The 15,731-nt window shown below is 49.4% G+C and overlaps 1 protein-coding gene across 8 annotated transcripts in view; it reads right to left on the bottom strand.

Moving 5' to 3' along the window:
- Positions 1-15,731, bottom strand: part of TLN2 (talin 2) — a 395,955-nt gene that overhangs the window by 36,280 nt on the left and 343,944 nt on the right. For all 8 annotated transcript variants that reach the window (XM_074366238.1, XM_074366233.1, XM_074366231.1 and 5 more), the window contains 3 exons: positions 10,048-10,194; positions 4,025-4,191; positions 2,928-3,111 (listed from right to left, as the gene is read on the bottom strand). In XM_074366238.1, the coding sequence (XP_074222339.1) occupies positions 2,928-3,111; positions 4,025-4,191; positions 10,048-10,194 (498 nt within the window). The remainder of the gene's footprint in view (positions 1-2,927; positions 3,112-4,024; positions 4,192-10,047; positions 10,195-15,731) is intronic.

Below are 15,731 nucleotides of genomic sequence, written 5' to 3'. Positions count from 1 at the left end.
CCGGAACTGGGTCATCCGAACCACTGAGCACAAAATGCAAGCCTCCTGCCCTGACCCACAAGGTCCCCGTGGCAGCCCGCCTGCACCCCCAGCTTTGGGTCCTGGGGTTCTGACTCCCTCAGCGTGCTACCGGCACGTGGGTCTGTCCTTCCTCTGCATTGGAAATCCTCCCTCATTCCTGCTTCAAGGATTCTCCCGTTGTTCCTCTCTCTGCCTGGAACCCGGCTCTCCCCATCATTCAGGTCTCAGCTCAGCTGTCATGTCCTTGGAGACCCTTCCTGACCACTCGAGCTGCGAGCTTACCCCCATCACAAGCCCATCAGCCGGCCCTGTTTTGTTTATAGCAGTCAGCAGTATGTGGAATTACTTTATTATGTATGTACTAATACGTCTGTCTTCTCTCCTGGCCTGGGCTTCTGTCTGTTGTGTTTTGTACTCAGACCAGGGCCTGGCGTGTACTGGGCATTCAGTAAATACGGAGTGAATGAGTACACAGATATACCCCCACGTAACACTGGACGTAACACAGGATTTTCACTCTTCTAATTGAACGGAGACCACAGGCCACCTCTTCTGTACGCTAGACTTGGAATCCCAAGTCCCAGGCACACTTAGGAATTACCCAACATTGGGTGTGACATTTAAGTCTTCTGGGTCCGGCAGCTACAACAACAACTCCTACTTCTGTAACAACACCAACTTCCCTTCACTGAGGGTTGTGTTCCTGGGGCTGAGCCAAGCACGATGTACATGATCTTGTTTCACTCTCACCACTGCTGTTTCCAGTGAGAACTACGATGCTCGTGTCCACACTCCCAGAGCCCGGGGAACGGCAGGGGTGAGATGCGGACCCTGGTCTGTGATCCCAAGGGCCACAGTCTTCACCTCCACAGGGTATGAAGCTCTATGGCCCCCACTCCTCATCTCTAAAGGGGTCCGTGGCACCAGCCTTGCCTGTCTCACTGCACTGCTGCCGGGATGAACTGGATAACAGACGTGGAAATGTCTAAGAAACTCGAGCATCCCAGACAGCTGTAAGCACAGCAACGCTGTGACTGGACACCCTCTCCATCCCCATCCCGTGCTGTCTCACCCACAGGGCACACGGGATCTCTGCCAACCTCTGAAACCACAGGGCAGGTCAGTTTGTGACGGGGCTCATGAGGAGGGCGGCGGTGGGGACCACACACTGGCTCCTGAGATCGCAGAGGGCAGGGGCAGCCGGCAGGTGTGCGGCCAACACCCGGTGTTCACTGCCCCATCTGGGTCCACTGGGCAGTGACCAGTGAGTGGGTGCACTTTTCTGAGGGGATATTTTCCACTGGTGGTCTCAAAAGAGGCTGGAGCTCTCGGGCATGCAGACCATTTGGGAGTTAAGACTCTACACAATCCGATACATTTCTCTGTGTGCAAAGATTTAAATCCTCTCGGCTGACTCACTTCTGCTAAAGCTGAGCCAGGCTCGGGGAGAGCGTGGGTTCCAACCCCCCGAGCGGTTTTTGGGCTTTTCCTTACTCCACGGGGGTAACAACAATACCGAGGCCTAGACTTCTGGGAATGCTTGGAATTCCAGAGGGCAGCCAATCTGAGCTCTGATGTTATCAAAGAGAAAGCCAGCAGGAGTCAAAAGGCAACGCACGGAACGTTTCCCTCACGGAGTTCTGCTCCACTGGAGAGCGCCGGGAAGGGAAGGGTCACTGCCGCGTGGGAGCCAAGCCCGCGGCCGTGTGTTCCCCAGATCGGCAGCTGCGGCCAACACGGGCGCCGGATGGTAGGGGTTCTCTACCCAGTGCTGTGCCAGTGGGCCTAACAGGCTCCCTACTGAGTGAGTATGGTTTAAGCAGTGAAAACTGAAGTGTTTATCACTTAATGGTGCTGAGGTTGAAACCACAGAGGGATCGTTCAGCTCTGCACTCGGGAATGGGTAGGCTCCCTTAACAATGGCCATGGCTGGCTGTTGGTTCAACTATGGTTCCCCGCCTTAGGATATGATGGGCCAGGCTTGGGCCAAGGACCCTGAGATAGCATCAGTGATGCTAAACCTGGGGCAAAGAGTCAGAGCGCGGGGGGCCCTTCCAGCTCCTCTCCCTCCTCCCCTTCAGCGCCAAACTTGCCCAGCGGCTGCCTATACACGCTGGCTTCCTTCCTCACCGGCCTGGCCACTCCTCACCACCAGTCCTGGCGGGGCGGCACTGCCCTCCGTGACCCTGGGGCTGGGGGCCGGCTCTCCCACATGCATCTTCCTTGCTCCTGGGTGGTGTCTCGGGTGGGCTGAAGCACTCCCTCCTCTCGACACCAGGCCCCCGGCTTCCCTCTGCCCTGCTGCCGCTGCTGCTCAATCTCCATGGGCATCTCCGTCACCTAAGACGGTCCCAGCTGGTGGACTCCTCAGCTGTGCCCTGACGCCTTCTTCTGCCCCCCCCCGTGCCCTTCCTTCCCTGCAGTTGCAGTCACTGTCTGGTAACAACCCCTGACGCCACGTCCCCAACCCTGAGCAGGCTCAAGGCCACTCACTCGTTCCATCTGTGGGTCCCTCCATAATGTCCAGTGCAACACGCCCCAAACTGAACTCACCTTCATCTCCGCCCAAGCCAGACCGCTCCCCAGGGAGCATTCACTGACCTAGCCTGGCACCCTGGCCTCCACCTCCTCCCTTGTCTCCAAACTCTCCCTGCGTCCAGTCGTTCACCAAGATCGGCTGAGTCTTCTTTTCAGATTCCTCTCGAATCTGTGGGCCTGTCTCCATCCCCACGGCCGCACCACGGTCCATGCCACGACCTTGCCTGGACGGTGCTTCCTACCGGTTCCCCCAAACCATGGATCCACAAGCACATACAGTCTACTCCAAAAGTTCTTATTCTGCATTTGGCTTCTTCTGAGGCCTGGTGCACGGTGTTTGTGGGAACGCAAGCCCCACCCCTACCTACCTGGGTCTCGGGGTCGTCAGAGCCCAGGCTGGCGGCCCCCAGCTTGACCACCTCGGCGAGCTGGGTGATGGTGGCTGCTGAGGACTGGGCCGCCTGGGCCAGCTTTTCTGGAGTGGATGCGGCCCCTGACACCAGCAATTTCGTGTCTTCCACCAAGGCCTTGGCTGTCTTCAAAATGTTCTCCCTGTGAAGGTGGGAAGGGCAAGGGGAGGGGAGAGACACAGGGCAGAGCTTGGTCACTGGTAGTTGGCAAGAAAAGAAACCCTCCTAGGGTCTTTCGTTAAAGGGCATTGAGGAGAGTGGTGACGTGTTTCTACTCCCTTAACGGGGGGCTCTCATCTTCCAGGCAGGAAAGATGGGAGAGGAGAGGAAAGTGGACCCAGAATTCACATCAAGTTTCAGGCCCACCAGTTCGGCCTCCTTGTCCTGCCCTGCAGCTGTTTTCCCGTGGTTCCCGCGATCTCAGAGAACACTTCATAGCTACAAGGGGTTGGGAGGATACACGGGGCAGGGGACCCCGCCCGGGACAATAAGAGCCCAAGGGGCTCTGGAAGGGAGGACAGAACACCGGGAATCTCCTCCCCAGCCCAGCCCTGGGGCTGAAGAGAGAGGAAAAATAGGTGCCAGACACATGGTGAGGAGATGGGGCGTCTCCAGCAGCAAGCGGAGACCCTGGCCCCAGCCTCTGGAGCAGAGCCTGAAGGACCAGCCCAGGAGAGACAGCAGGCTCCGAGCTTCACTCCCCATTTAGGTAAGAGCTAAATGCCCGTCCTGGCCACTTCCAGTCTCACTGGGATTAGTAAGCAAATCAGAGGCACAGCTTTCTTCCAGCTAAAAAAGCAAAAAGACCACAAAGGTATCCTCTGCTGGAGGACCAGATATAGGCTGTGAAAGGCAAACCTGGAAAATGACCCTGTTTACAGTTGACAAAAGGCACTTATGTTGACTACTTGGTTCACTTTCCCAACTTGGGCATCTTGTTGAAATCGAAACAGATAATCACATTTCTGGCTCTTGGGTACCATCTCCAAAGTCCATGAGGCCACACTGAACCTCTTCCCATCCAGGAGCCCCCAGGATGGCATCTACTCCCATACCTGTGATCTGCGAAGGTCTCGTTGTTCTCTGCATTCAGGGTCCCTGCAGTTGCAAACATAATGGTGGTGTCCAGGTCGGCGATGATCCCAGACACGGCAGTGGCAGCTGTAATACATGCCTGGGTCCCCTTGTTCCCAGCCTGAAGAGCTGACAGCACCAAGGACACCTGTAGACAGAGAAGAAATGTTGACGATACAGAGAAATGGAGAAAATGTAACCCAAAGGTCTTCAGATTCAAAAAAACACTAAAGAATGCTCAAAAAATAGAAGAGGAGGAAACTCTTCCAAACTCATTTTATGAGGCCAACATTACCTTGATACCAAAATAAGGGAAGGGTGCCACGAGCAAAGAAAATTATGGGCCAATATCCCTGATGAACATAGATGCAAAAATCCTCAACAAAATATCAGCAAACTGAATTCAACAACACAATAAAAGTATTATAAACAACAGTCCAGTGGGATTTAGTCCAGGGATGTACGGATGGTTCAACATCTACATTTAAGTCAGTGTGATGCACCCCATTTATAAAATGAAGGCTAAAAACCATATGGTCATCTCCATAAATGCAGAAAAAACATTTGACAAAATTCAACAACCACGATGATAAAAACTCTCAACAAAGTGGGTATAGAGGGAACACAGCTCAACATAAAGGCTACCTTCAAACAACAGGTTCACAGCTAATGTTATACTCAAAGGAACAAGACCAGGAACAAGACAAAGATGCCTACCCATAACACCTTAATTCAACACAGTATTGCAAGTCCTAGCCAGAGCAACGAGACAAGAAAAAGAAATAAAAAGCATCCAGATTGGAAAAGAATAAGTAAAGCTGTCACTATTTGCAGATGACATGGTATCATACATAAGAAATCCTGGAGCTTCCAGGAAAAAAAAAAAAGTTAGAACAAATGAATTCAGTAAAGTGGCAGGATACAAAATCAATATACAAAAACCTGTTGTGTCTCTCTACACTAATAACAAACTATTAGAAAGAGAAATCAAGAAAACAATCCCACTGACAACTGCATCAAAAAGAATAAAAAACTAGGAATATATTTAACCAAGAAGGTAGAAGATGCATATATTGAAAACTACAAGGCATTAAAGAAAGAAATTGAAGGCACCAATAAGTGGAAAGATATTCCGTACTCATGATTTGGAAAAATATTGTTAAAATGTATCTGTACTACTGAAAGCAATATATAATTCAATGCATTCCTTATCAAAAGTCCAATGGTGTTTTTCACAGAAATAGAACAATTGTAAAATTTGTATAGAGCCATAAAAGACCCCAAACAGCCAAAGCAATCTTGAGAAAGAAAAACAAAGCTGGAGGCATCACACCCCCGATTTCAAATTATATTACATAGCAATAGTAATTAAAACAGTATGGTATTGGCATAAAAACAGACACATAGGCCAATGGAACAGAACTGAGAGCCCAAAAATAAACCCATGCATGTGTGGTCAATTAATTTATGACAAAGTATCCAAGAATATACAACGGGGGAAAAGACAGTCTGTCCAACAAATGGTGTTGGGAAAATTAGACAGCCGCACGCAAAAGAATGGAACTATCTTTATACACAAAAATGAACTCAAAATGGGTTAAATGTAAGACCTGAACATAAGACCTGAAACCATAAAACTCCTAGAAGAAAATATAGGCAGTAACCTCCTTGACACAGGTCTTGGTGATGGTTTTTTGAATCTGACACCAAAAGCACACGCAACAAAAACAAAAATAAACAAGTGGGACTACGTCAAACTAAAAAGCTTCTGTAAAGTAAAGAAAACCGTCAACAAAATGAAAAGGCAATCTACTGAACGGGAGAAAATACTTGCAAATCATGCATCTTATAAACATATAAATAACTAATTATAGCTCAATAGCAAAAAAAAAAGGTCTGATTTTAAAAATGTGCAGAAGATCTGAATAGACATTTTTCCAAGGAAGGCATACAGATGGCCAAAAAGTACATGGAAAGATGCTCCACATCGTTAATTATCAGGGAAATGCAAATCAAAAGCACAAGGAGATAGCACCTCACACCTGTAATAACAGTTATTAACAAAAAGACAAGAAGTAACAAGCATTGGCAAAGATGCAGAGAAGAGGCTATGCGTGGTTGATGGGAATATAAATTGGTGCAGCCCCATATAAAGATCAGAATGGAGGTTCCTCAAAACATTAAAAATAGAACTAGATATGATCCAGCAATTCTACTTCTGGGTATTTATTCAAAGAAAACAGAAACACTAACTGGAAAAGATACATGCACCCCATGCTCACTGCAGCATTATTTATCATAGCCAATATATGGAAAAAACCTAAGTGCCCATTGATGGATGGATGGATAAAGAAAATGTGCTGTATATATACACAATGGACTACTATTCAGCCATAAAAAAGAATGAAATCTTGACATTTTTGAAATATGAATGGATATCAAAGACATTATGCTAAAAGTCAGAGAAAAACAAATACTGTGTGATCTTTCCTATATGTGGAATTAAAAAAAAAAACCCACCAAGTTCATAGATAGAAAAGAACAGACTGGTGGTCATCACAGGTGGGAGATGGGAGGTGGGAGAAATAGGTGAATTGGTTTTATTTTAGTTTAAAGAAATTGAATAAAAATGAAAACAAAACAGAAAACAACCAACCTCATAAAAAAGATCAGATTTGTGGTTATGGCTGAGGGAGATGAGATTGGATGAAGGTGGTCAAAGGCACAACCTTTCCAGTTCCAAGGTAAGTATGTATTGGGGATGTAACCTACAACATGATGACTAGAGTTAACACTGCCTTGTCATCTCTATGACAGTTCTTAAGAGTAGATCCTAAGAGCCCATCTCACAAGGAAAAAAATATACACATATATTCTTTTTGTAGTTATATGAGATGATGGATGTTAACTGAACTTACTGAAACCATTTCATGACAGTTCTAAGACAAATCACTATGCTATACAACCAAGACTTATACAGCACTGTATGCCAATTATACCTCAATAAAACTGGGAAAAAATATTAAAAACAAGAACAAAACCCTGCATTTTCTCTCCAGGAGCCAATGCGGCTTAGGTGTGACCAGCACCGTTGGAGTCCACAGCCTGTCCAAACACCATTTGCTAGCCAGACGACCTCAGGTAGGCTGCTTCACTGCTCTAAGCTTCAGTGTCCTCATCTGGAAAAGGGGGCTATTACTTCTTGCCTATCAGGGTTGGGAGAGGAATAAATGGGCAGAAAAATGTATGTAAAGTACTTGGCACTTAGTAAGTGTTCGGTAAAGGGCAGACGATCCATTTATTTGGTTATGTTTCTGACGCCACCAAGAAGGATAACGATCAGGCTCCCATGAAAAGTGTGGCCGTTCTGTCCCGTCTGATCAGGTTTTCTGTAGAACAGCCCTCTGCTAACACTCATCATTCCTCCCTTGGCTGCCTCTGTTTTTTTTGTTTTTTTTTTTAACTGGCGGTACTGGGGATTGAACCCCAAACCTCGCCCATGCATGTGCTCTACCACTAGCTATACCCTCCCCGCTGCCTCTTGACTGGAAATTCTTCACAGTTGACCCCAGAGGGCCTGGAACCCAGAGGGGATCCCCTCATGTAACCTTCCCATCCCATCACTCCCTTTGAGGCAGGAGGGAAGGGGGCAGGGCACAACCATGAAAAGAATGACACAGCAATTAGCACCAACATGGCAGAAGATTCAACTCCCAGAAGACCTTGAGCTTCGTTATACGCTCACTGTAATACCACAGCATGGTAAATGGCGCTCCCACAGGTGCCAGGACAGTTTCAAGGCTGACTATAAAAGGTCAAAAAGTGGCTAATGGCTGAGTACCCCGGGAATCCCAGCCCCTTCCCCAAAGTAGTTGGAATAATTCTCCCACTTGTTACTATATGAAATTATTGAGCCCATAAAATCTAACAACCCCACACCTCGTGGCCGATCTCACTTTCCTAGAGGGCTCCATGCTCTGAAGTCGCCTCTCGCCTTCGGAGACGACTCCGTCTATTGAGTATGTATCTCTGAATAAATCTACCTTTGCTCTACTATGGCTCGCTCTTGAATTCTTTCCTGTGTGAAGCCAAGGACCCTCACTTGATGGGGTGCATCCCGGGGACTCGTCTGAGACCTGTGGCATGGCCATCCTTTCACGCCCCATTTTTCCTGTATCACCTTGAGCCAGCGCCCACCACCGAATAGTAATTCCAGGGACCTAAGGGGCCAGCAGTTTGGCTAAGGTGTTCACTTCAGTGTCAGAAACCCTTCACTGGCACCTGTCACCCCTCCAGTACGCCCTCACATTCCTAGAGACACTTTCCTACAAGGCAAACTGGACCCACTCCACCCCTGGGTATGGCTCTCCCCCAGGCTGTGGAAAGAAGGTGTGCTCCCTTCACATCCAGGTCCCACCTCCCAGGTTCCCTCCAATTCTTGCCACACCAGCTCCTCCTTCCTTCCCCAGCCAGCCGCTCTCTTCCCCTTATGGGTCTGTTCTCATGGCTGGGGGGACTCAGACCCAAGCAAGACAGGTAAGAACAGCACCAGGGAAGATGGGAGGGCAGGAGAGAAAAAGGTAGGGACAGATAGCAGGAAACCACCCAGAAGGCCAGCCGCCCCCCGCCCCGATCCTTCTCCTGGTGTCCTGAGTCTGGGAGCCTCTGCTGGGAGCAGTATGATGGAGGCCAGCTCAGGAGGACCACGGTGCTTGGCCACGCTGGCCAACATCAAGCAGCTTAAACCCTCTCCTCCCCTCCCTTGGGGCTCCATTCCAAGGTCCTCTATGGGGGGACCTGGCATGAGTAACTTTAACAACAAGGACGGGCTTTGAAAGGAGGAAGAATGCCTTCCTCGAGTTGAGAGATTTATTTCCTCGTCCTGGGGAGTCCAGGGAGGTCCTGTGGGCTGGGGTAGACGGCCAGACTGATGCTCGGCCGCGGTGAGGGGCCATGTACAGAGTAGCCTCTGTAGTGGCAGCTTCCAGAGGAGGGTCCCCGCCACCCCTCGAGTCCTGCTGCCAAGCGTCTGAACAGTGCCGAGCTCTATGTCCTATGACCCAAGTGAAGGAGAGGGAAAAGGCAGCAAAGACGGATGCCACAGCCCACACCGCAGGCGGCCTGCACAGGGGCTGCCCTGAAAACGACGACTCCGAGAAATAAGCCAAGCAAACCATCAGCAAACTGCGGGAGAGTCAACGAGCTGCTGGGACGGAAGGGACGTTCAGAATGGGGTGCCGTGAACCAGGGAGAACGTCCTGGGAGAAGGGAGTGCTGGAGGGCAGAGACAGGGAACAGCAAGCAGCCAGGATGATTAAATGCTGAACGGTGCCCCTGGCACCGTGCCAAGCTCTTCTACACAAATTGCCACGTTTAATTTTCACAACTCACGGGCCAGGCATTCATTCTGTTTCCTCATCCTCACTTTACTGAAGGAAGTCGAGGCTTGGCAGGGCGAAGTAGCTTAGCTGGGAGCCCAGAGCCCCATGCACCACGCTATGGGATCCTCTCTACATCAGCTGTGGCTGGAGTCAGAAAACGGCCTGCGGACTCCTGCTCTCCCACCGGGTGACATAGCCCTCCCCACTTCACTGTCTCATCTGGAAACAAAGGGGCTGCAGAAGAGGAGCTGTGGGGCCTTCTCGCTCAGCCCTCACACCTGGGAGCCTCTCTGAGAAGGCCCGGGGGCAAAATTGTCAAGAGGGGGCTGCAGGGAGAGGCTCCTGGCGCTCTGTGACTTGGATGCCCTCTGTGCAGTCTGTCTGCAGAAGAGCCCTGCGGGTGACCACCGGGGCCCAGACCTCTGGGGGACAGTCCCCCACACACTTTCTCAGGACTGTGGATCACGCCTAGTTCCCTGATGCGCCCTGTCCCTGGGGAGACCCTGGGAGGGAGGGAAGACAACTGGACCTGACCCACCTGGATGGTTTTTGGCTTAATTTTCAGGTGCGTCCCTGGTCCCGGAGGGTCACCATGCCTGCCCACCCCTAAGGCTGTTCCTTACCTTCTCCGTGACAGTGCGGGCACACTCAATCAGCTCCCTCTTGGTGTAGCTGTCCGTCGGGCACACCTGGAGGGCCCCCGCCTTCTGCACCAGGAAGATGCAGCCGTGGCCCAGGTCCTGCACCCGAGTGCGAATCTGGAAGCCGATCTGTGGAGGCAAGCCCAGGGTGGGGAGGGAGAAGCCTGACGGACCTGCCGTGGAGGTCTGCCCCACGTGGAAAATTTCTCCTACGTCCTAGGGGAGCCTGGCTAGGAAAATTCCACTGCTGTTAGGAGTCTCTGCTTGGTGAAGTACGGAATTTGGTGGATTCTGCTTCCCTTTTTAGAGACTGTAAAATGCCCACAGGAAGCAAGCTTAATAATATTGGTTACCTTTCCTGGTGTATTGTTTATCTGTATCCTGAGCCACTAGGTAAGAATGTTAATTAGATGAACTCTGTGGGATTATTCATTCATTTATTGAGCCCCTACTGTGTGTCAGGGCCTCTTTTAAGCAGGTAACGCATTTAATTTCATTTATTCCTTACAAAAGCCCTAGAGGGTAATTAGAAGTTCAGAATATATAGCTTTAGTATAAAGCATATTTGAAAGTGTTCAGATTCTTGCAAAATTGCTGTGTTTACCAACCAGAACGCCCCCTTCCTCAGCAACCATGCTGGGCCCACGCTTCCTTTCTCTCGAGCCAGGTGGAGGTTTCCTTAAAAAGTCACATTTTGAGGGCTGCAGGCTCAGCAGGCATGCATTCTTTTAATGACCCCTGGGTTGTATGATTATAAAAGCTACTTTGCCTATAAGAAGCCAAATGAGCTCCACTCTGGGTCAGCTGCCAGCTGTCTCTTTATGGTGTAATAAATTCCACCTCTCCCTCCCGAAGTTTCCATCCTTCTGGCTTTGTTTCACATCAACTTTCATTTTGGTCTGATCAATACAGCCCAGGTAACCAACTACATACAAACAAAACACGTCTAAGCTAAGTGTTATTTTCAAGAATCCACCAGAGCCAGAAGCTGTGTGCTTAACCTTCCAGCATCTCTCAAGGATGGTTACTAAGCGATCTCAGGTTTTGAGAATAAAAGCTAGGAATCCACACACCTGGGGATCTGGGCCACCTGGGTGCTATCTCTGACCATCCTCCCACAAGTCAGAGTTTCAGGAAGAGCGACTCTGGGGAGCGAGGGGGCTGCAACATGTACTGCTTTCCGGGGGGAAAGGTTATTTCCCTGAACCTTCTGAAGCCCAAAGGATGTTTAAATCTATTTGGTAAAAAATTCTCCTGCCCTGGGAACTCGAGCTTCCGCTCTTTTGTGTGTCTTCTAATTGTATGTGAGCAGGTGCCACAGAGGCTTCGCAATCAGGCAGGGCTTCTTGTTAACCATACGACACGAGCATCACGCCGGGATCACCCAACATGGCCGCTCTGAAAACAGATCGGGACCAGGACAGCATCAAGGCCACAACTGAGAACGAGGGAGGCTCCGATTCTGCCCACAGAGCGGCAGTGCCATTTAAGGATATCTGTCTGCTGGGCATGCTCGCTGGTTAAACACAAGGTCAAGCTGAAGCAGGGAGATGCTCCATTAAAGTTTTACATTCAAGCTGGCTCTCAAGCATTTTCAGATCCATACAGTTTAACTCTAAGTACTCAAGGATCAGAGCTAATCTAAAGGCAAGAACTCAGCTGTCCAGCAAGGATGAGCACCGATCTCTAAAGGATAAGGTGCTAATGGGGAAGCCAGGTCAGGGGAAATGGAGGAAGAAACACTCACAGAACTTCAAAATAAAAAAGACCTTATGCATTCAACCTCCCCATTTTACAGATGAAGAGACTGAGGCCCAGAGAAGTGAGGTGATTGGCCCCAAAATCACACAGCTGGTCCCTGGCAAAGCGAGATGAGAATCCAAGTCTTTAATCCCAAGCACAGTGCTCTACTCATTAGCTCAGTGTTTTAATTTCCTTGATTTTTTTTCCACTTAACAGCAGAATCCTTTCCCACCCTCTAATAAAATCTCTCCCGGAACCTCAACATCTAAAATAGAAGCAATGTTATTACTATATTTTTCCTTTATGAGTTAAAATTTATATCCTTGACTCAAAAAGTCAACAAGGAGACTCAGTGATCCAGAGATGGGGTTACGAAGGCCACTGACAGCCTCGGCCACCAACTCATGTCTGTATTTGTGTTGAAAATCCTGTTCTATGTGTAACTAAAGCAAAAGGGAACAGTTTTCCCACAGTCCCCTGACCACAGCAGCCTGGGAAGATGCTGTGCGAGCCTGAGGTCTGCACAAAACCACCCAGCGGCCCAGAGTAGGCCACTAGTGGCCCCGGTGGGTTACCATTTTGGCCTAGGATATGTTCAAGAGTCCATGTAGCTTTTCCCAACAGTTTTTATACAAATAGTGACACTATGTTTGAAAAGTGAAACTTGAGCCAAACGTGTGCAGAACTTCCAGAGCATGTCCCTGGGTCGGGATTCTGTAGAAGAAGGTGTGAAACCACTGGGCTAGAAAAGATCCAGACTCTGGAAGAGCCTTCGTGCATCTCTCCCACTCCCTGCACGGAGCCAAGTCTGAGCTTTCTGTTTGCAGAACGACAGGCCTCCACCTAGGGGTGGGAGGGAGAAGGAACCAGCTCCTGTGCTGTCCCAAACCTGAAACCTATCGGCCGACACGATGAATCGTGGGAAGACATCCCCGGTGACACTCTTATGCCCCCAGCTCCCTCTCAGAAGGCTGTGCCATAAAAACACACCCCAACGTCCTGACGCTCAGCCTCCCTCTTGGAGGTGACGTCATACATGCTGCAGAGGACCCTGTAAAGGCAACCCTGGAGGTGGCACAGCAGGTCATCAGGGCTGAAATCCCAGTTAGGAAGCACGAGGAAGACCAGTACCAGAAAGCAAAGGGATGAGACCAAACTAAGACAACAGTTGCAAAAGCTTTGGAGTTCTCAGTCAACCCAGGATTTGGTCCTGGAGTTGGGGTCTGTACCAGGTCACACAATTGTCTCCTACATGCCTGGAGAACCCTCTGGGGCATGGCCACGCAAACCTCTGACTGACTTGGCTGTGCGATCCTGTGTGGACAGCATGCAGGGGGATATGGTGTTACGAAGGACAAGTTTTGAACGTAACAGGAAGTAAGGATCTTAGAATGCCAGCCCCACCCCTGCTCCCAACCCTGCGCCCACGTGGGCAGCAGCAGAAAGGACCACGGAACTTGTTTCCAGCTCTACCCTCTCCTGGCCACCGGACTCTCTGGGTGAGCCCACTAACCTCATGGGGACTTTGTTTCCTCACCTGCGACACGGGACAGACCCTGCCCTTGCCCACCTCCAAGGCAGGTGGACAACCAAAGAGAAGGTAGGTGTAAAAAGTCAGCAAGCAGCAAGTGCCCCATGAATGTTCATTATCATGAAAAGAGAGCTTGGCGCAGGGCAAAAAGCAAGGGCCGCAACGGCCAGCACACCTGGCCGTGAATCCTGACTTTGACATATTTGCTTGTCAGCGTATTGCCTTGCTTAAAACATTCACTTATTCCCAAAAGTTATTTAAAAAGGGGCTTCCACACTAACTGTGGCAGCTGTGTGGGCCTGGGCAATTGATCAGCGCTCCCTGGGCCTCCTTGGTTTGCTTGCCTGGGAAATGGGGACGACAGAGGATTCTCAACTCACACACTGAAGCTGGGAGGTAAATGGGACGGTGCCCAGCACAGCACCGGCACCAGGGTGGCCTGGATAAACAGCTCGCGTATTCTCACCCTTCTCCCCCTGTGCAGGGGAGAGCTAGGGCACGTACACGAAGGACGGTAGACTCAACATCCTCTATGCAATTTCACGGAACATTCTGTACTGCTGGAGGAACATTCTAGAAAGGGGATGCAGTTTTAAGACGGTTTCAAACAGATAAGGGCTTTAAAAATGCTGCACTTCTCAAAGCAACACTAAACCTCTCTGCAAATAGGACCAGCCCCCAGAGTGATCCAACTTACCACCAGTGTTTATTAGAAAGGAATGTTGCTCCAAGACATAAACTCTGGAGTTCTAAATTGGCAGCTTTAGTAAAGCAATACTTGAACCACAAGAAAAACCCTCAATCCCCTCTTCCTGCCCAAATAAAAGTAAAATGGAGAAGACTGTCTCCTGGTTTTGTGCCTTGAGGGAAATTAGAAGCCTGGCCTTCATGAAGGCTTGGATCTCGTTTCATTTGGAGGGTGTCTAAGAACCACAGATCCATTGTCTTGACTGCCTAAAACTACACAAAACGTACAGATCACACTCGGGCTTTCAGAACAATCCCATCTGAAACCAGGTCAAACAGAATTTGCCTGGGAGCGCTTGTGGACGTTGGAAAGGCAAGAATGGGTGTTATCTGACCAACTGGAGTTCCTCCTTCGATGGCAAACACGGCAGGAAAAACTAGTGTGTACCGCAGAGGCAGGGCATCACCCTGCCACCCACAGAAAGCGTGTCCCGGAATGGAAAGTTTTAGGGACGTCTCGAGCAGACACTTCTCTCATCCGGGGGAAAGGGCTCTGGTTCTCACCACAGGCTCCTGACAAACGTTCCTGCCAGCTTTTAAGACACGCAGGATTACCCGTGGTTACGGCAACACGTCCTCAGAGACGGCGCCCCTGCCTTTGCATTTAGAAGCTGTGGCTCACGAGATCTACATTTTCTTTCTTCTTTTGTTTTTTTAAAGAGGAAACTTATCATAAATTGCAAAGTCGCCAGAGGGTTTTCACTTCTCTGAAAAAAGAAGTTTTCATAGGGATGTTAGCAAAAGGTTGAATTTTCCATGGAAAGGTTAGCAGAGAAAGCTCTGGCTGGATGTTCAGAGGGCAGAGCTAGGACTTTTCCTGTGATTGTCCCATTCTGGAAAAGACCAAAACGCTGACTCGGCACAGCAGACAGCAGGACCGCAGGGAAGGGGGCGACTTCTTATTTGCCCTGGATATAAATATTTTCACATGCTGTGATGTGGGGCCCTCTTGGGTATACAAATAATTCCACAGACTTGGAATAAAAACCTGCCTTGCTTCAGGGATCTCCTAACCTTCTCAGTTTTCCCCCAAATATCTGTCTGGCAAATGCACACAAAGAATTTTCCTTCGCAAGCCACTGGTAATTTTATATTCTCTCTGCCCCTTTTCGCTCCAGGTCACACTGCTCGTGTGTCTGGAATGTAAAACACATCTCAAGATGCAATGGTGAAAAGGGAAAACCTTAATGGAACCATTAGCTGCTGCAAACGCAGGGCCAGGACCTAAAGCAACTTGCTCTCGTGCTTTTAGCAATGCGTTTTCTTTCCTGGCTGCTTTGGCATTTCTTTTGCATTTTGCCGCAATGATCTGAGTTGCATTTAGAATATGTGCTTGTGTCACACGTGGGGTGGGGTGGCTCATAAGAACTCAGAAGTGGAAAGGGCTTCATAGATCCCTGGGTATTTGCTCAGTAACTCAGGCAGGTCAGCACTGAAACCAATCAAGGCAGACGCATGTAGATTCCACCTTCAAAGATTTCTCGGGACAGAGATCCAAACCTCCCTCACGATCAGCCTCCTTTAGTTTCCAACCCTCTTGAAAAGCCAAACACTTCTTCCTTTTGCCCAACCAAACTTTCCCTGACTGTAACACTAGTTCTCTTACACTTGTTTATGAAATTCAAAATTACATGTTAATCACATG

Source organism: Camelus bactrianus, chromosome 6 (assembly GCF_048773025.1).
Source record: "Camelus bactrianus isolate YW-2024 breed Bactrian camel chromosome 6, ASM4877302v1, whole genome shotgun sequence".
Taxonomy (NCBI): Eukaryota; Metazoa; Chordata; class Mammalia; order Artiodactyla; family Camelidae; genus Camelus; species Camelus bactrianus.
Note: the sequence above shows the minus strand (reverse complement) of the source record. Positions and strands in the feature narration are given on the sequence as shown.